This window comes from Lissotriton vulgaris, chromosome 1_1, assembly GCF_964263255.1.
Source record: "Lissotriton vulgaris chromosome 1_1, aLisVul1.2, whole genome shotgun sequence".
Lineage (NCBI taxonomy): Eukaryota > Metazoa > Chordata > Amphibia > Caudata > Salamandridae > Lissotriton > Lissotriton vulgaris.
In genome coordinates this window covers 720455382-720476151 of record NC_141685.1, presented here as the reverse complement: position 1 = coordinate 720476151, position 20770 = coordinate 720455382, and the positions used below count along the sequence as shown (strand labels likewise).

General features: G+C 45.7%; 1 protein-coding gene across 1 annotated transcript in view; it reads right to left on the bottom strand.

Annotated features, from left to right (window-relative positions):
- Positions 1–20155, bottom strand: part of LOC147747710 (coagulation factor XIII B chain-like) — a 706417-nt gene extending 686262 nt beyond the window's left edge. The window contains exon 1 of the mRNA XM_086954968.1: positions 20036–20155. Coding sequence (XP_086811094.1) covers positions 20036–20093 — 58 coding nt within the window. The 5' untranslated portion in view covers positions 20094–20155. The remainder of the gene's footprint in view (positions 1–20035) is intronic.
- Positions 20156–20770: the final 615 nt, after the last annotated feature.

Sequence of the window (20770 nt, the reverse complement as noted above, 5' to 3'; positions counted from 1 at the left end):
TTTGGCTTTTGCGAGGGGGGGTGTTGGTGTGGATCAGGCCAGGGGTCCCTTTTCAGCTCTCCAGGAAATTCATAGACTCAGACGGGAGGTTTGTGGTGCTCAGGGGCCAGTTGAAGGGCAAGGAATTAACACTGGGGAGGATATATGCACCAAACTGTGACCAGGTTCCTTTTCTGGACCGGCTTTCAGGAACCCTGGCAGGGGTGGCCCACGAGGATTTAATTCTGCGTGGGGACTATAATTGTGTGTACAACATTGAAAGGGTTAGATCCACGCCTCCACTACGGAGTACACTCGCTGCTGCTACAGCTAATGGATTTAGAAACTGGGCCGCGGGGTGGGGCTTGCTAGACATCCGGAGACTCCACAATACACAGCGGAAAGAATACTCTTACTACTCCCACCTATATGATTTGTACACACGGTTAGATATGTTCCTTTGCTCTAACAACCTGGCACCAACGCTGTCTGGGGCTGAATACTTGGGAAGATCTTTGTCTGACCATAGTCCCATATTGTTACGGTTTGCCCTTACCCTTGAGAGAGCCCCAATTCCAACGTGAAGATTGAACCCGGCCCTATTGGAATATTGAGGGTTTAGGGAGCTCCTCTCTGCGGCCCTGGTTACCTACTTTCCATAGAATCAAGATAACAAGGGGGCAATGCCTGGGACAAGTGGTGGGGGCTAGGCGAGAGATTACATGTGAACTAGAAGATTTGAAAGCCCAAATCCTGACACTGGACAAGGAGATAGAGAGAGGGGCAGAGGTAAAAAGGCAAATTAGCAGCTGTGAAGAGCCTCTACAGCTCCACGCGGGATAGGTTATGGGCACTGGTTTATCAGACATACCAAGCAAAGCATCATGAGGAGGGAAGCATGGTAGGGAGGCTATTGGCCTGGTTAATTGGACCAGAAGGCCAGGGATCCCCAATATCACAGACGTAGATGGACAAGTTCTCTGTTCCCCGGGAGCCAATAATGAAGCATTCCAAAATATTATGAGGCACTTTATGGGCCTCCGAGGGTTAATCTGGAGGGCACACCCCGGACCTACTTGCACGGTCTACGGCTGATGGGCCTCGATCGTGATTCACGGAAATCGTTGGCGCTACCAGTTAAAACAACAGAAATTAGGGCAGCCTTCAAAGATATTGCAAGAGGGAAAACACCTGGGCCTGATGGTCTCCCTGCCTAATTCTATGCAACTTTTGTCGACATTTTAGCTCTGAGTTTGGAGAGAATGTACGCAGTCGCACTCAAGGAGAAGCAGCTGCCGCCTTCTCCTAGGGAGGCACTGGTGATACCTCTACCTAAGACTAAAATAGAACATTCAGGAGTGATGGAATTTCGCCCTTTGGCAATGCTGAATTTGGACTTCAAGATCTTAAGCAAAGCATTGGCATCCAGGCTCCTACCACACATGCAGCTCTTAATTCACACAGATCAAAGCGGTTTCATCCTAGCACGCTCCCATGTCTAACAATCCGAGGAGACTATTCAGTGTCCTGTTCCATAAAGACCTGGGAAACCACCCGTTGAGGTGGTAGTGCAGTCGACCTTAAAAAGGTCTTTGACTCCCTTTGCTGGGACTTCTTATTAGCGGTGATGGAGAGGATGCAGATGGGAGCCTGATGGTTAAGTTGGGTTTGTCTTTTATATGAAAACCCTAGAGCTCGAGTGAGAACAGGCACTGTGGTATCCAGCCTTTTACTCCATCAACAGAGGTACCCGTCAGGGATGTCCCCTATCACCCTTGGTATTTGCATTAGCAATGGAGACATTGGCAGTACGATTTCAACGGGAGGGCGAGGGGCTGGGGTTGGCACTAGAAGGGACCTGGCACATTGTTTCACTATACGCAGACGACGTACTAATCTATCTTAGAGACGGGTCTGTGAGATCCAGCTCGTCCTACATATCCTGGAGGAATTTGCTGAGCTTTCAGGTCTTCGTATTAATAAGAGGAAGACCTGGGTCTTCCCATTGAGCCATGCTCCAGATAGGCCGATGGCCCTCCAGCTGGATCTGGAATGGACATCTACCTCCTTTAAGTATTTCGGGATCCAGATTTATCACAATAAGACTGACCTCTTTGAGGGCAACCTGGGTAGTGCCCTAAGAGCCCTGCGGATGAATGTAGCCTTTCGGCTCACGCTTAAGCTGACAACTATGGCAAGGGTGGCACTGTCAAAAATGGTGATGCTACCACAGCTCCTTTATTAATTTGTTAACCTACCGGTGGTTATCCCAAAAAGTTGGTTCAGAACATTGGATGGGATTCTGAGGGAAATGGTGTGGGACGGCGGATACAATAGGGTTTCCCTGAAGATCTTCTTGTGGGAGGTGGATTGGAGCTTCCGATTTCGAAGCCTACTACTTGGCAGTACAGCTTCAGTGGCTGGCCAGGTGGCTTGATGGGAGAGGCTGAGACACGCTGCTGCAGCCAGCTAGTTCAGTGCAAATGGTTTTGCTTACTAGGATGCTTAACCATCGCCAGAGAATCAAACCAATGGGAACGTTACTTTTGATGGCAATGAAGTGCTGGTGATAGATGTACGACACACTCCAAAGATGCACCGCTGTATACACCAAACATTTCCCTTGCAGGGCTCCAACAGATAAGAATGGGTGCCCCCCCCCCCACCTTCCACAAAGACAGTTGTTGGGCTGGGAAGACGCAGGAATACAGATGGTGGGAGAGTGCTACTGTAACGGTGAGCTACTCCTGCTGCAGGAATTTCTGGAATACCTCGAGTTGCAGCGGGACAGTTCCTAAATTATCATAAAATACGGGGAGCTCTGATAGAATTGTGGGGGCCTGATGTGAAAGAAACAGTCACCCATGCGACTCTTCAGTCCATGGTAACGTTGGGTTTGGCAGGATATCTGGTGAAGTGGCTTTATCAAGCTATAATGGAGATCACATCACGTCCAGGAATGCAGCTTTTAAACTCATACAATTCAACATGCTCCATAGAACTTACCTCACCCCACACTGATTGAACGTAGTGTATGGGAGTGACACCCAAGTCTGTGCTAGGTGTTCACAGAGGGATGCTGCCTTTGACCTCATGGTTTGAGCCTTTCCTGAGCTTAACGACTATTGGCCTAAGATGGTTGACATGCTTAACAAGATGTTATCTCGCAACCTGGCATGCTGTCCGGTGGTTTGCCTATTGGGCATTTTCCCGAGATCTAAAGCCAAAAGACTTGGTAATAGATTTATAGATTTGGCCTTTCTCTTATACAAACAGCGACTAGCACTCAGATGGAAGGCGAAACACCCCTCTCTAGTGATACACTAGGAACAGGATATCACCTGCTGGGCTAGAGCGGAGGAGAAGGCTTTGATTAAGGAGGATAGGGTCCCGAAGTGGCGTAAACCATTGGCTGAACCCTGGGCGGAAATAGTGAAAGTATGGGACACACAACATTTACCTCACACTCCAGCTCTTCTGACTCAGATGGACGGGAACAGACTCACACACCTTAGGGTTGAGTAAAGGTTGCAGAAAATACACTGATGACAGGATTCTCAGGGAGTGAGAGGGATCTGGCCTTCACACACCGGACCACGACTACGTCACACACCCATGCTGTCCATGAACTGGATAGAGGTCTTGCTAGTTCATTACCTGGCAGACTAGGTCTCCCTTCTACCCTTGCCTTCCCTCCGCCACAGGGTGCCCCCCTGACCTTCAAATAGTGACGATCAACCGATAGCAGATCTCTGAGCTCGTTGCAGACCCCTTGTGGTTTTTCTTTAGTTTTAGTTACATGTTTTGTTTTATTTTGAGAGAAGATAAGGAATTTGCTCCATTGGTTTCCTTTATCTCTTCAGGTGGCTTCTAATTTCGCATAACCATTGAATGATTTGCCTACACCACAGATTTCTGTTTTTTCCATGCTTATGAGTCCTGGCAGAACAAAATGGACAATACCCTAACCACTCGCCAGTGTCTATTTCACCATAGATTAATCTATTCCTCAGCAATCACTGGGAGGGATTGTTATGTTGGAGATAACTTGCACCGAAATAGAAACTGTTATGACATCAATTGTTCTGGTCCAAAATGATTTGAACAATGTAAAGTGCAGTATAGCTGGCAAGAACATTATGTAATATGTTGATCTCACTATGGATATGTAACTGCTTTGAGTGTTATTTTTCTGGAGCGGCACATAAATGCCAATAAAAAAGATTTCCTGTATGCATACAGGAGAAGTGCATGACTGAGAGTATGTGTACCTGTGAGTGGTACACATGAAGATACATGAAGATTATATTGTGTGCATGATAAATGCATTGCTGGCTGTCTGTGTACCTGTGAGTGGTACAATACATGCAGGATGCAGGGTGTTCATCATAGGTGCATGTGCTGGGTATATGTGTGCCTATGAGTGGTAAAATACATAAAGGATACAGTGCTGGGTAGTTCGCACATGTCAAATGCAAGTGCTGGATGTATGCGGCCTTCTGAATGGTATAGTACATGGAGAGTACAGTGCTGTGTAGTGTCTGCATGCTGTATACATTCATTGGGTGTATGTGTGCCTGTGGGTAGTATTATACATGGAGGACCCTGGATTCTATTTTAGGAGACCCAGGCCTACATAGTGAATTATGGAGTGAAGGTAGAGAGCTCCTCCAGACATATTTGTGGTTTGCTGCATTCCTGTAAATGGGTGGCACAAACACTGGGAGGACCAGGCCTTCCCTATACACTTGAAACAATGCTCTGTGATTCAGTGAGATGTTACGAGGAAGGGGCAGGGAACATCTCAGGATGGAGAGGAGGCTGATCAGGAAGAGTAGCTCTAGGAGCCCTGGGCTTTGCTTTTTATGCATATCTCACTGTGGCTGACATCCAAATGTGAATTCTAGTCACTCCCATGGCCTGTGTTGTGGGGCTATCAGCTACAGATACATTTCTGCTGCTTTTTAAGAGGAAGAGGGAGCAGAGAAATATGCACTTCAAAAGAAGCAGAACCCCAACTTAAAACTTTAAAGACTCTGACCCTAAATCATATTTGGTGCCTGGAAATGGACTTTAAGAAGGGAAGTCTGAGATCTCATAAATTGTCATCTGCCAAGCAGCCAGATGGGCTGTGGGGGGAGGGAAGGATCTACAGGACTTCTGCCTGTGGCCGGAACTGAGGGACAAGCCTTGCTAGTCTCCCTACTGGGTAAGGTGACATCACCCATGGAATCCAAGGATACCTGCTTTAGAGCCTGGAGCACCAGCACCTGCATGTTTGCCAAGACCAGTGTGCCCTGTGAGGAAGAGTAGAGCATTCGAGGGAGCAAGGTCAACTGAAAAGCCCAGTTCAGTGCACTCCATGTGAGATGTGAAGAAATGTCTGCTGCATGTTCACGTTGCTGCCCTTGTACCGGACTGCACCAGTTTGCCAGGAAAGGGCCACTGTGAAGATGGCCATGGAAAAGACGGTCTTGCTGCAAGGGCTAAAACCATGTGCAGTAGCAGTGCAACAACCTCATAGGCCGTTAGAGGCTGCCATAAATAACTGTGCTGTGTTGACTTGGCCGGAGCTGTGGAGGGAGAGCAGTGGTGAACCGTGGGTCATCGGAAGCAACAAGGTCTGTGACTGATTCACACCCGTTTAATGAGGTAGGTTGCCGTGGGCTCATCATCACACAAATGTGGGGCCAAGAACAGGATTGTCATAACCAATCTCCCACCTGGAGCATGTGAAAATTTACCCTGCAATAGAAGCTGCAGGAAAACTCCAATTGCTGCAGAAGCTCAACCGCACTGTAGAGAGGCTGCCCCTGCCGAGTGCAGCCACTGAGTCAGCGTGCGGCCGACTCACCTGACTTGGACTGGAGATGCTTTTAGCGCCTTTAGATGGGGTGCACTTCAGGGCCTGATGGCCCGGGGAAACTTGTTGCTTCATTGAGCTTGTGTGCTGAATTACTAGTGACTTTAAATCAGAGTCATAGTGGACTCTTGAGACAGATGCTACTAGTGGGGCATACCAGGGATGGTACCAATAATAAATGGGGAATAACCACGATCACTAACACGAGGAGTGTGTGGGACAGGGAACCACCAGAGAGACACTAGAGCCCGACCTCAGGGGAGGACTGTGTAATTGTGTATGTTGTTTCCTTCTTTTGCGTGGTAGGCAATCGAAATAAAATATTTCTCTTCGATATAAAAGTGAGTATTTGTCTGGACAACGACTTTTGCTGCTGCACGAATTTTAAGTTGTGAGCCCCTGTCCACTTATCTTTATCCTCAGCCCCCTCCCCCCCAGACAACCCAGAGAACCTTTGGACTGCTGGACTACGTTTACTGCTGAGAGTCAAGTGCAGAAGGGGTACTTGGCCCAGTTGCTCAGAACCCTTAGTAGGTCGGGCCCTGGGACATCAGTAGTAAAAAGCCTCGACCTCCACAGTTGGGCCCAGAAGCCCATGTAGGCCCGTGGCCCTATACAGGGGTTCTGACAAGAGCTATTTAGCTGCATGCTGTATGTGGCGGTGGGTCCATTGGGGGCATTGGGGCGTTGCCCCCCCCGCTCGCAGCTCCCTCCCCTCCAACCAACTAAGCAATACAGCCCGGTAAGTGTGCATGACTGTTTGGCTGGCACAAGACGACCGGCCAAACCGTCATGCACACTTAGATAGTGGGCATCACTCCTCCCCCTGCTCTTGCCACCCTAGCCCTGCACTGCATGAAAGCTAGCACGGAAAAATAAAATGATAATAAAATTGCATTATTATCATTTTAGTTTTCCTATTTGAACTGCTCAGAGAGAAGTGGGGCGATGCTCCTTCACCTTAGCGGTGGAGGTACCGCTGAATAAGTCATTACTTTGTTTTCAGTTGCACCACATTGAGGTTAACAGATTTTTCAACAGCAATCATTATATATTTTTTTAAGTCTGTACTTACTTTGACACAGGTGGGGTATGCAATGATCCCGGCATCACATACTTGAGAGAAGTCACTTGAGCTTGTGTGTTTTATGTATCCTTCGTTACAGGAAAATTCAATAATTTGGTTGTCAGTTGCATACACTAAGTCTGCAAACGCTGAACGTAGTATTATGTTTTTCTTGATAAGTTCTTCCTGTTCCAATACGCATGAACCTGAAAATTTGATAAACCATAGTTTAAATCTATGAAAAGACTTCACATAGTAATCATATGCAAAGGCTTAATACAGCTACCATGCCACAAATTACGTTTGCACACTTCAAGTTTAAATTTTTTTAGGGTTGATTGTTTCCCATTAAAATTGTTCCTCCATGAGTAATAGTTGAATATATGGCCTTTGATAAAAAAAATTGCATTTGAGTCCAAAGTTCAGCTGTGACTTATTTTAACAAACTTCTGCAAAGCAGATTGATCCCTCCAGTGAAACCTATTACTTGTGCTAATGCATGTTTTTTTACCCACAGATGGACTTAAACACACACATGCACACGTGGCGACCATCTTTCAGTGACTTTTTAATGCTTTAAAATAATCCATTTAAGGATGGCTGATATGAACAGAAATCCATAAGTGGCCTCAATTTTTAGATTAGTAGAGTATCCTTTCAAATCTTTGTAAAGCAGCAGCAATATCTGAATGCACCTTTCAAAAGCATAAGATTCCTTCAGCGATGCCTACCTTTCATGTGCGAGGACGCTTGGGCTGGCCAATACCATATAGATTCAGAATTTGCCTCCAATTATTTTATCCAGTTGATGTTTGTTCGTTTGGGAAATATAAGCTGGGTTCACTGTATAATGTATTCTATTTTACTTAACTGTTAGTGGGCAATTAAAGACATGCAAATAAGGAATCCATTCTTTCAGTGACTTTTTAGGTCTTGCCTAGGTAGCGCTTGCGCTGTCACTTGGAGACATGCTGCATTGGGGTCTTTTTTGGAAGCTGCATCCACTCTCCGCCCCTATTCAGGTCTCGCCTAGCGCTGGAGGGAGCATGCGCTCCTCGCTCTGTGAGGCTTATTGTGATCGAGAAAATTTCAGTAGTGTACTTGTGGCAGCGCCCATCATTTTGATTGGCTGGCGTCATCATTTGTGTTAAGTGCTGGCCTCCGATTGAAAGTAAGGCTTTTTTGTTACCGCCCTGTCTCCTTCTGCGATGGCCTATCCGGACTGGATTGTTAGCTTGCAGAGTTACACCCACGGTCCCCATAAGTCTGTAAGCACTCTTTTGTTTTTATTTACAGCGCGGTCCACTTCGGCTGTGCTTGTTTATCCGGTCCACTTTGGCCATGATTGTTTACTTATTGAAATATTGTGCCACGCTGGCCATAATGACATCTTCATTAGTAATAATATGAGCCGAGGCTTTGTTAACCCGAGGTGTGCAGCCAAATATTTTATGGAAAGTTGTTGCCTCGATGAACCGCGTGTTTGCTTTAACTCGCGATTATAAGGTAACATTATTTTATTGTTTCCTTTCGGACTATTGGTGTATTATAAGTCACTTGTAGCACCATAAATGCCTTACAGCATTTCTTTGTAACTACACAGCTTTAGTTCCTGTCACACTGGGAGCTGCTAATTGAGCTAACAGTCAGTCCCGTCTCCCCACCGCCCGCCGCGCCACTAGAGCGAGACTATAAATGAAACTTTAAAAAAGCACAGCTTAAACCCCCCGCTGGACAAACAGCATACAACCTCTTCATCTCCATTCAAACAATTATCTTCTGAATGAGGGTGGGTCTTAAACAAACACACACTGAGCCCCCAAGAATGCGGATTGTTCTCTGGCATTCATGGGCTCCCGGGGAAGCCCTTGTCCAGTAAACCTTTTTAGGGTTTACCAAATGTCAAAAGCCATTTGGTCTTTTATGTTCCAGCAGCTGTATCCAGTCCCAGCACATGGCTTTAAAAAGAGAAGCAGCCATTTGCTGTGTTCATCCACCTGAGGAGCACTCGTCTACAAATTGGCGTGTGTGAAGCATTTAGCAGCCACTATCGTTAAGTGAACACACAATTCCAGGAAGTTGCATGTAACCAGCGGAACGCATGCTGCCAGCCAACCAGAGCTTTGATAACTTGAACGTCATTGCCTACTATCGACTCCAGACAAGTGTGTGGCCACCTGTGTCGGGATTCTATTTTTAAATCTGACTTTAGCCATGACAATTGGACACTTTTCATTCATTTGTATGTTCTCTTATTCACGTTTTTTCCTCATCCCCTTTTACAGCTAGGGGCAAAGGATGACCTCACTTCAGCCATTGGCTAACTTAACTGAGAGTGAAGACATGATGCGCTCTTTTAACAGAAACACATCTGTGCACAGTTGGTTCCCTTAAGTGCCAGGGCCTACCATGGCGAAGTGTACTTTATAATAGCCCAAAATATTTTTGCTTTTAGCTGACCGTGGTTGACGCAGAAGATCAAAGTATAGTTTAATGTTTAGTAAATTATGCAGCCCAGCTGTGCGGGATTCCGACATATAAAGCAATTACAAACGTGACGCATTTGCAAACATAGTAGGTCTCGTATTGACTTTCAGACTTTGCTCTTACTTTATATGTTGGAGGCAAACACCGCTGTGCTGCATCAGATAATATCCATTACTTTTTCCCCAGTATACGAGTAGACTATTATTCCCCTAAATACACCTTCTGCTGTCAAAGTGGCTTATTGTCTTTGGCCAGTTCTTTCCTTGCAGCAGTTTGCTTTACCCGTGGCCTAAGTAAAGACAGTATATAAGGAGAGGGACTGTACAGCCCCTATGCCAAATGCACAGCTCTGTGCCGCTTTTTAGCGTGCACAAACATTCACACTTCTTTATCAATTCACTGATGCACTACCCCAATGTGACTCCCATTTTATACCTCAGTCGTCGTGGCACCTAATCATCCGTATTCAGGATTAAAACACCAATGGATTGTGTTTAAAATTGAGGGGAGGGAGAAGTACTGGAATGATTTGTATAAGAACTAATGATGTTGGGAATTGGTGTTTTAATCCTGAATACGGATGATTAGGTGCCACGACGACTGAGGTATAAAATGGGAGTCACATTGGGGTAGTGCATCAGTGGGTAATGTTTTTGGATATTATGATTGTAGTTCAGAGAAGAAATGTTGGTGTGATGTTGTGTACTTATGAAACGAAGTGCTAACAATTTGTTTATATCATTATTAATTTATAGTGACCCCCGAAGAAGGGCACATAGAGGCCCGAAATGCATTGTGTTTTTTAGACGAACAATAAAGGACTGCTTGTGAAGGACTTCTTGCTTCAATCGCATTCTTCCTAGAGGCCTGGATTGGCACAGTATGATTGTAAGAAAGTTGAAAATTGGCACCTGAGCCCGATTTGTGGACTGAAGATTAAAAACAATGAATTTAAGTTTAAAACTATGAGTAAAGATAAGGTTAAAAAAGGTTGAAAACTTTAAGAATTGATAAAGAAGTGTGAATTTTTGTGCACGCTAAAAAGCGGCACAGAGCTGTGCATTTGGCATATATGCGAGTATACCACATCACATTGATTGTAAACTATTGCATAACATATTTTCAACCTGGTATTTACCTGGCCCATGTTAAAAGAGCTCTGTCTAAATAACATAATGAGGATCACCTGAGTGTTGTGTGCTAGAATACACAATCCCTACATTATCCACCAAAAAAGGAAATGTATAAATGAGGTTAACCCTAGGATTAGTTCTTTGCCTTTTATTTTTGTGTTAATTATCAAAACAGATAAATAAAAGGCTCTGTCATTTACAATGCCAAAAGCTTAAACTTTCGCAAATGCGAGACCTTTTGATTGCAAATGCTTGTTTGTATTGGCTTTTGTGACTGTCTATTGGCTTTTGTGTCTGTCCTTTGTAAATGTATGGTTTTGCTTTGTCAATATGCTTATTAGTCCCTCCCAAGTTACCTCCCTGTCTCCTGTAGTTACCTCCCATGAGAACTGGCCATTTTGTATGTGTACTGACTCAGGAGCTTTTATTACAATGTCCTGAGAACTATTTACTTAATGTACACACCTTGGGAGGAAGGCAGCTTCTTACACTGCACTTTCCCCTCCCATGTTATATTTACATAGAACTGCTCTGGCACAAGTTTTTTTAAATTTGTCTTGCCTACCTCCGAGATCTCCGTTTATTTATTATTAAGTGATTCAACCCATGCGGAGGCTTGAACCCTTTTCTCCAGCTCCAAAGTGGGCAGCGTTATATGTTAAGCCACCTCCTCGCTATGATTCTCTGCACCGTTGGTTTCAGATGCTACATTTACCCATCTCAACCGTGTTTTTTTTTACTTTTAGCTGTCTCGCCCCTCCTTGTGTGTTGTATTTTGTTTATTTGTCTGACTCCACCCCCTCGGAGCTCGCTGTTTATTTATTATTAAGTAATACAGCCTAGCCAATGCTTGAACCCTGGTCTCCAGCTCCAAAGTCGGCAGCTTTATATGTTAAGCCACCTCCTTGCTTCAAGACAAGTCCCTTAAAGGTGTTTATCCCTCTTTCCCTTACCTAGTCACCCTCCCACCATGCACCCACCCTTAACCCCCTTCCTCCCGCTCACTTTCCCTGCGCTCCCCCATAAGCGCATGGAAAGGGCGCAGAGCAGGAATATTGATGGAGAAATATCGTGGGACATTAATATCGATGCAAAAAAATTGTGGGGAATAAATATCAACAACAAAAATATAGGTGGCAAGAATATCGACTTACAGGTAAGAAATATTGATTACAAAATATTGTTGTAATAAATATCATTTACAAAAATATAGTTTACAAAAAATATTGATTTATTATTAATGTGATGTATTTTTTGTTTTTAATGAGAATTGCTAGTTATTTTATGACATGTTTTAGAATTTTACTAGTTTTTACTTTATTTTAAGTTTAATTCTGCGTTTTTAGTTCCATAGCGGGTTGTGGGTTTTTAGGAGAATAGGGTGGGTAGTAATTTAATTAAATAAAATGTATTGAATAATTAATGTATTGAATAATTAATGTGTTAATTGTTTAATTAATAATAGTTTAATAATAGTTGTTAATTAATTTCAATTAGTTCATGAATAATTAATTGTGTTAATTGTTTAATTAATTTTAGGTGTGTTGTGTTGTGTACATGTGTAAATGGTGTGAAGGGTGGTAAGTAATTAATTTGTATAGATTAATTATTACATATTTTTTAATTAATCACCATAAATTAATTAGTAATTATTAATTGTAATTGTGTAATTAACTTTAGGTGTGTATTGTGGTGTTTATATGTGTAAATGGTGTAAAAGGTGGTAAGTAAATATTGTTTTATTGATTAGTTAATAAATAATTATGATTTAATTTCTCATTAATTAATTAGTAATTATTAAATGTATTTTTATTATCATTATTTTTAATTATGTTTGCTAATAATATTATATTTAAATGTATATATTATTTATGTTAATATTGTTATTAAATGTAATAGAAATGTTGATGATTTTGCTTTATATTGTTGTGGGATCCAGCGCTTTCCCTACTGTTGCACTCACTGGAGTGGGAATAGTAATTTTTACCCCTACACTATCCAACGCTTTCCCTACTGTTGCAAACACTGGAATCGGAATAGTAATTTTTACCCCCTCGCTATCTAACGTTTTAACTATTAATGTTCTTATTTTGTTATTAATTTTTTTTTTTTAATAGTTTAATTTGTTAATTAAATATAGAATATTTTACTTTATTTAAAATTATTTGTGTATATGTTTACTTATTTTTATATAATTACAAAAGTTTATAAACTAAATAAAGATAGTTAATAAAATGTATTTAAGTAAATATATGTATATGTACACAATCTTTTGTGTTTATAATTATTAAATTAAGTTTATTTGTTATAATTAGTTAAAATATATATCAAATGTAATATATTTTGTTAATGATAATATTTTTTAATTAATTTTGTTTAAGTTATGTTATTTTTTAAAGTCGATATTTGTGTACATCTATATTTTTACATCGATATTTTTGGGTCGATATTATTGTACTTACCTGTTTAAGTATGGGGAGTCGATATTTTTGTTATCGATATTTTTACATCGATATTTGTGATATTGATATTTAAACATGGAATCCATGGGAAGTGTGTTCCGTTCATTATACAGAAGTGTACAAGCGCTTTCACTTTCAATGTAAACAGCCACAGAGCCTGACTCTCCCAGAGACCCTTCATGCCAGCCCTCACAACATCCATGCACGGTGCATTAGGAGAGGTAATTTCTTATTTACTTTTTTGTGAGGCCACAGCAGTTGCACTCGTCTAGCTCCTTTTAGCATTAGGGTGGCATCGCAGCACTGGTGACAAGAAGCCCCCTTCCTTTCTCTAGATCTAGAACACAGGGGGCCCTTGCAGCCATCGGCAATGTACTTACTGACTTCAGCTCACATGGGGGACGGCCAAGTTACAACGGTAAAGTAAAATGTGAAATTAAAGAAAAAGAATAGTGTGGGAATGGGAGAAGGAGAGCGACTGCCCCAACAGCACTTTTCAGCTGCCGGGCTCTCATAAGAAGGAAAAATAAATACAAAAACGGATAACATGGGGAGCGGGATGTGGGAGTGAAAAGAGTGCTTGGGGGTAATGGGCAGAGGAGAGGGAGAGAGTAAGACAGCACAAGAGGCTTATTTACCAATACACAGCTAAAGTGGAAAGTCGCGGAGAGGAATTGTAAGTCTTGAAAGGGTATTTACTATCCAGCACCAATATGTAAATTGACACAGGTGCAAAATTGGAGAAATATTTTAATATTTCCAAACATTCCACACACTGCATGTGTGCTGCACGGCATGGCACACATCCATTCAGAGGAATGTTATAGAAAATTCTAAAGTCACAACACAAAAACGTCTCCATCAGGAGTAATTTACAATTTACTTCGGCTAAATAAAGGTGGTAGGTATCGCAGGAAACCAATCGCTAATAACAAGGAAAAATACTGGGGCTAAAATAATCCATATTCATATAAATGCAACGCAAAGAAGCGCCTCGGCACTCGGTTTGAAATATGAGAAACGCGGCCATTTTATTACAGGATTATTACGACATTTTTCATCACGTCGAGGGTCATGAATAAAAACGCAGACCCGCTGCACAGTAGTCACAGAATACGGAGATCTAAGTTCATTTAGTGGTTACTAATGGCAACCGGGGACTCCACTCAAGCCATCGAGAACTCTTTCCATTATCGGTTGTACATCACATGTGGTATGTAGGTAGATGGTAGAAGGGGGATGTTGTCGATGTTTCTATCTCTTGCATGCGTCAGACCCTGTGCCCAACCCCGTCACTCGAGACCTCTGGTTGTTCTCAACAGCTGCCTATGGCCATACCCTTTGCCCAACCCCCTGTGGGCACCAACTACCTACACACACAGACTTTAGCTGTGCTAGCCTGGGGTTTGGGGCAGAGCCACACATTTATATTTTTTCCAATTTATTTTGCAGTACTGCATTATTCTCATTGTACCGTAATTAAGTGTCACATCCATCATACCAAGAGATGATGCAAGCTTCACCCTGCTTGGTCCTGTTGGAGTACCGCAATAACTGTAGTCATTTTTGTTATTTCTTGGGCTGCTGGGGAAGGTTCCTCTGCATGCAGTGCTGACAGTTATCTTCAAACTTGCTGCAGGCAGGAGAGCTGTATCACAATTATACTTGGCCTTGACAAGTATGACTAAGGAGACCTTACAGACGGGAAAGCAGCATGGACTGCAGACCCTCGAGATGACCAATTGAAGTGGAATTGCAAAAGGATCATGGGATACTCTAAAACTGTATCCAGAAATGTCAGATTCAGAATGATCCCATTTAACCTACTGCTTTGCACTTATTTCACTCCTCTCAAACTCCATTCTTTATTTCCCAGGGTACCAGACCAATGGCCCAGATGTTATGCAGAGAACACTAATCTTTTGCACATTTTCTGGATCTGTAGATGCAAAGCACAATAATGGCAACACTTATACAAGAGATAGGCCATCTGACTAGCAGAAAGATGATCATATCCTTAAAGATCTGCCTGCTGGGACTTATGATGACCTGCACAAAGAACAATAAGGCTGACTAAAAATGTGCCGGTTTGACACTCTTGCTGGCGAAAAGACAAATTGCCATGCAATGAAAGTCGGGGACTGCGTCCCAGGAAATGAAATGAAGATGGGACCTTCTCAGATGTGGAAGTGGAAAATACAGTTCTGAAATCACAGAAAACACGGGGAGGAATTAACGTCTGATTGGCAGAGAGGGAAAAAATACTTCACAAATTAGCCAAACAGAACAATGACAGGCCAATGTGAAATATAGGGAGATATACACAGAATATTGAGCTGCATATTAACCATGGAGGAGAGGCAGCAAACGTATGACACCTAACACTGTGTGGATGTCGGTCACTTGGGTAAATTCAATGGGCCTCCCTTTCTTAAACCATAGTTGGGCCCTGGAAACTGAAAAACCGTTTAAGTTCTGACAGGGTGGTCTGTGTTTTTAGGTCTCGCCTGAGCCAATGCGCTTGCGCATTGCTCCTGCGAGATTATAGTAAGCGGAAAAGAAAAGTCTACCAAAATGGCTGCGGATCGCATACAGTTCATGTGATCTATGCACGTGCACACCATCGCAAGCCACATAACACACCACCATTTGCCTGTGCCTCGGCATCAGACTTCAAAGGCTGCCGCTCCCCCGCATCGGACTTCAAAGGAATGGGCTCCCGCTCCTACTCCCCCGCCCCCCCTCCACAGCAATGCCGAGAGCTTGTTTCTGAACGAAAGTTAAAGCCTACCGTGCTTGTTTACAGTAGCCTTGCTCCTCAAATGCTGTTGCTGTGTTGCCATCTCTCTAGGGACACTCAGCTTGAAAACACTCGGCTTGCTAGCTGCAATGCTACATCCGCTATGCTTTGTCTCTAGACACAATGATCCCTCGCAAACTGTGCTGACTCTGACCCTCCTGATTCTGAAACTGAGCAACGCAGTCACCATGCAGTCTCTTCTCTCTGTCTTATGATGTCTGCCCTGCCGCCATTTAATTCAGACCCTCACCCTCACACCTACTCACCCTCACACACCCTCACACCCTTTCACCCTCACACACCCTCACACACCCTCACTCACCCTCTCACCCTCACCCACCTTCACTCACCCTCACACCATCACCCTCACACCATCACCCCCTCACACTCACAGACCTCTCACCCTCCCTCACCCTCTCACACCGCCATACACCCTCACCCTCACACACCACATCACTCGGGAACACCACCACATCACTCAGGGACACCACCACATCACTCAGGGGAACCACCACATCACTCAGGGACACCACTACATAGTGACACCACCACATCACTCAGGGGCACCACCACATTCCTCAGGGACACCACCACATCACTCAGGGACACCACCTATGACTCAGGAACACCACCACATCACTCAGGGACACCACCACATTACTCAGGGACACCACCACACTCAGGGATACCACCACATAGAACACCATCCCATCACTCAGGAACACCACCACATCACTCAGGGACAACACCACATCACTCGGGGACACCACCACATCAATCGGGGACACAACATCAATCGGGGACACAACCACATCATTCGGGGACACCACCACATCACTCGGGGACACCACCACTTCGCTCAGGGACACCACCACATCACTCAGGGACACCACCACATCACTCAGGGACACCACCACATCACTCAGGGACACCACCACATCACTCGGGGACACCCCCACATCACTCAAGGACACCACCATATCACTCAGGGGCACACCAACATCACTCAGGGGCACCACTGAGGGGCACAACCAAATCCCTCAGGAACACCACCACATCACTCAGGGACACCACCACATCACTCAGGGGCACCACCACATCACTCAGGGACACAACACATCACTCATGGACACCACCACATCACTCAGGGACATCACCACATCACTCTGGGTCACCACCACATCACTCAGGGAAACCACCACATCACTCAGGGACACCACCACATCACCCACCGCATCACTCAGGGGCACCACCCCATTACTCAGGGACACCACCACATCACTCAGGAACACCACCACATCACTCAGGAACACCACCACATCACTCAGGAATACCACCACAACACTCGGGGCACCACCACATCACTCGTGGCACCACCACATCACTCAGTGACACCACCACATCACTCAGGGCACCACCACATCACTCAGGGGCACCACCACATCACTCAGGGGCACCACTCAGGGGCACCACCACATCACCATCACTCAGGGACACCACCACATCACTCAGGGACACCCCCAAATCACTCAGGGACACCACCACATCACTCGGGGACACCCCCACATCACTCAGGGACACCATCACATCACTCAGGGACCTCAACACATCACTCAGGGACACCACCACATCACTCGGGGAGACCACCACATCACTCGGGGGCACCACTCAGGCCACCACCACATCACTCAGGAACACCACCACATCACTCAGGAACACCACCACATCACTCAGGAACACCACCACAACACTCGGGGCACCACCACATCACTCGTGGCACCACCACATCACTCGGTGGCACCACCACATCAATCAGGGACACCACCACATCACTCAGGGACACCACCACATCACTCGGGGACACCACAACATCACTCAGGAACACCACCACATCACTTAGGGGCACCACCACATAACTCAGGGACACCACCACATCACTCAGGGACACCACCACATCACTCAGGGACACCACCACATCACTAAGGGACACCACATCAATCAGGGACACCACCACATCACTCAGGGACACCACCACATCACTCAGGGACACCACCACATCACTCGGGGACACCTGCTCCTCCCTCCCACTTGGCCTCATATGGAGGCCGCCGCACGGCAGTGGTTTTGACTTGACCTCTGGTCGCCACCCACGCCGCACGCTTCCTCCTGTGTGCCCGTGACTCTCCCCTCTGCAACCTCCGCTGAGAGTTTGCCGCTGGTGTGCCCCTGGTGACTGTCACCGCGCTCCCCTTGCTAAGTTGTCTTTCTCCTCGCTTTTTTGATTTACTGTATTGTTCTCTGTATTTGGATTCTGTTTGATATTCTGTTAGCATTCCCTTTGCCCCTTGCCCTCTGTGCCCCGCCGTTGCTCCCCTCCGGCCCTGTCCCCTTGTGCCTTCTGTGTCCCTCCCTCTCGCCCATTGTCCGCCCCGCTCCCGCCTCCCAGCTGCTCCTCCCTCCCACTTTGCCTCTTATGGAGGTCCCAGCGCCAGAACCCCTGGTCCCCGCGCCCCCCGCAACGCCAGACTGCACTACAACCCCAGCACCCTCCAAGCACTCAACACCGGACGAGACCACCCCTGCTACCAGGCCATCCCGAAGCACCCCCAAGGGCCCTTCACCTGCCGGAACTGCATTTTCACCAGCATCCAGCCCACCAAACCTCCTACCAAAGAACCCAACCACCTCCGCTGCATCCTCCTCAACACCTGCTCCGCCCGCAAGCACGCCATCGAACTCTGGGACTTCCTAGACTCTACCGCCCCCGACGTCGCCTTCCTGACAGAGACCTGGCTGAACGCCACCTCAGCACCCCATAGCCATCCCTGAGGGCTACAAATGTAAATGTTTTGAGCTTATATAGCGCACAGCTACCCGCAGTGGGTTTCCCGGCTCTTGCTTAGGGAACCCGTCCTGGTATTCCCCTGTGAGATAACCCCGGCAGGGTACCCACAAGGTGAAAGCCAGGCATCCCGCCGCAAGGGGCCGTTGTGGAGATTAAGCAAGCTATTGCCCAGAGTCGCAGAGTGTGAACCCGTGAGTCGAGAAGGCACCGGAGCGAGTATTATCGAGTCCGTGGAATTTTTTAGCCCAAGATCCGCCAAGGCGGGGAATTGAACCCTGGTCCAGGGCCGATCTCAGCTTCCGGGTCTGCCGCCTCTAACCCCTGAGCCACACTTCTCCACAGCCAAAATCTCCCGCAGAGACCGCGCCAACGGAGATGGAGGGGGAATCGCCATCATCCACAAGGACACCCTCAGAGTCTCGACCAACACTGACAACACCCTCACCACTGCCAAGCACATGCACTTCTAAATCCACACCGACCCCAACACGACCCTCAGAGGAACTCTCATCTACAGACCACCCGGACCACGACCACAGTTCAGCGACACCATCGACGACCTAGTCAGCACCAACGCCCTCACCTCCACGGACTACATGCTCCTTGGGGATCTGAACTTCCACCTCGAGAACAGCAACAACTCCAACTCCACCGCCCTGATCAACAATCTCGCCAACCTTGGACTCAAACAGCTTGTGACGACGCCCACCCATGCCGCTGGCCACAGGCTGGACCCCATCTTCTCCGCAAGCCCTCATGATAAAATCAGGAAACTAATCCCTTCTCTCAATACGAACGGATTCAGAATGGCTTTGATAACAAACAGTATGATGCAAAAACTGGTTTACCGCACTCCGGAGCATTTCAGTCAAATCGTTACGAGTAGATTTTGATCACTGTGTGCCCCTTACTTGTTGAAAACGTAATATGTGATGGAATTCAGCACATTCAGGCCAACGCTACTTTCGCAAGTAGCAAACAATGGACTTATTTGGCACCAATAGCAAAATCACTTTATTTATTTGAAGCTAAAATCTCTGCCAAAGTTTCTTATAATCAATGATAAATATATGTTCATTGGTGAATGAAATCCGCTTCATACTTTAGGTCCTGGATCCTTAGACTTAATTCAGACCGGGTTGTCGAGGATCACAAGGGCGCCTCCCTGTTTGGACAGAGTGAAGTCAGCTTTATTTGTAGCTAAAGAAAGGAGACGACGAGAAACGAGACCCACGGGTCCACCTTCTCCCGTCTCCCTGCCTTCTACAGTAGACTCTGCTCAGTTCCCGGCTCTGTCTTTACACTCTGTCTTACAGATGTGCCTCGTCTTATGTTCGAAGATACCCGGCCCTGTGTGCAGTACGCCCGCCCATACTCTGCCCAGTCCGGCAGCATCTTACCTTCAGCCCCGCAGCAGGCCCACAGTACCAGCAGGACGGAGCACCCCAGCGCCTTCATGCTGCAGCCGATCAGACTCGCCCGGTCCTTCGAGCTTCCTCTGCGCTTTGACGAAAGTGGGTTTAAATCAGTGGTCGAAGTGGGTAAAAAAAGTTGGGGAACTGTGGGTGGAGAATCAGGGGGCGGGGAATAACCGAAGATTGAATCAGTGGGAGGAGTCAGGGGTGTGGCTAGAAATAGCGAAACATACCAATTTTTAGTACGTTTAGCATTTCACTGACCCGTTACAGCTTATAACGTTATTTAATTAAAAGAATGGATATGTTTATTTGAGGTTTAATTCAGGAAAAAGCAAACACTCATAGGGAATACAGGTTTATTTAAAGCATGTGAAATATAAGCAGGAACAACATGTTACCTTAATGCTTTTACGCTCATTGTTCAGAAATCCATGATTATTTTTTGTCGCAAACATTGAGGTCATGAATGCAGGGCTCCTCCTATACAAATGTGTTAAGCAGGGCTCAGAAGAGATAGGGACTCTTCAGGAGAATCTAGACTCATGGAAACCCACAAAGGCTCCTTCATATTCATGTCAGCCAGCTAGCTGCTCAATCATAATATAGCCAAAAGAACAACTGGTGGGCAGAATGCAGAGCAATATCATACATTCACCCCAGTGCAGAGAGCTGGGCCTAAATCCATTGTTTATTTGCTCGCCATTCCAGTTTGGACCC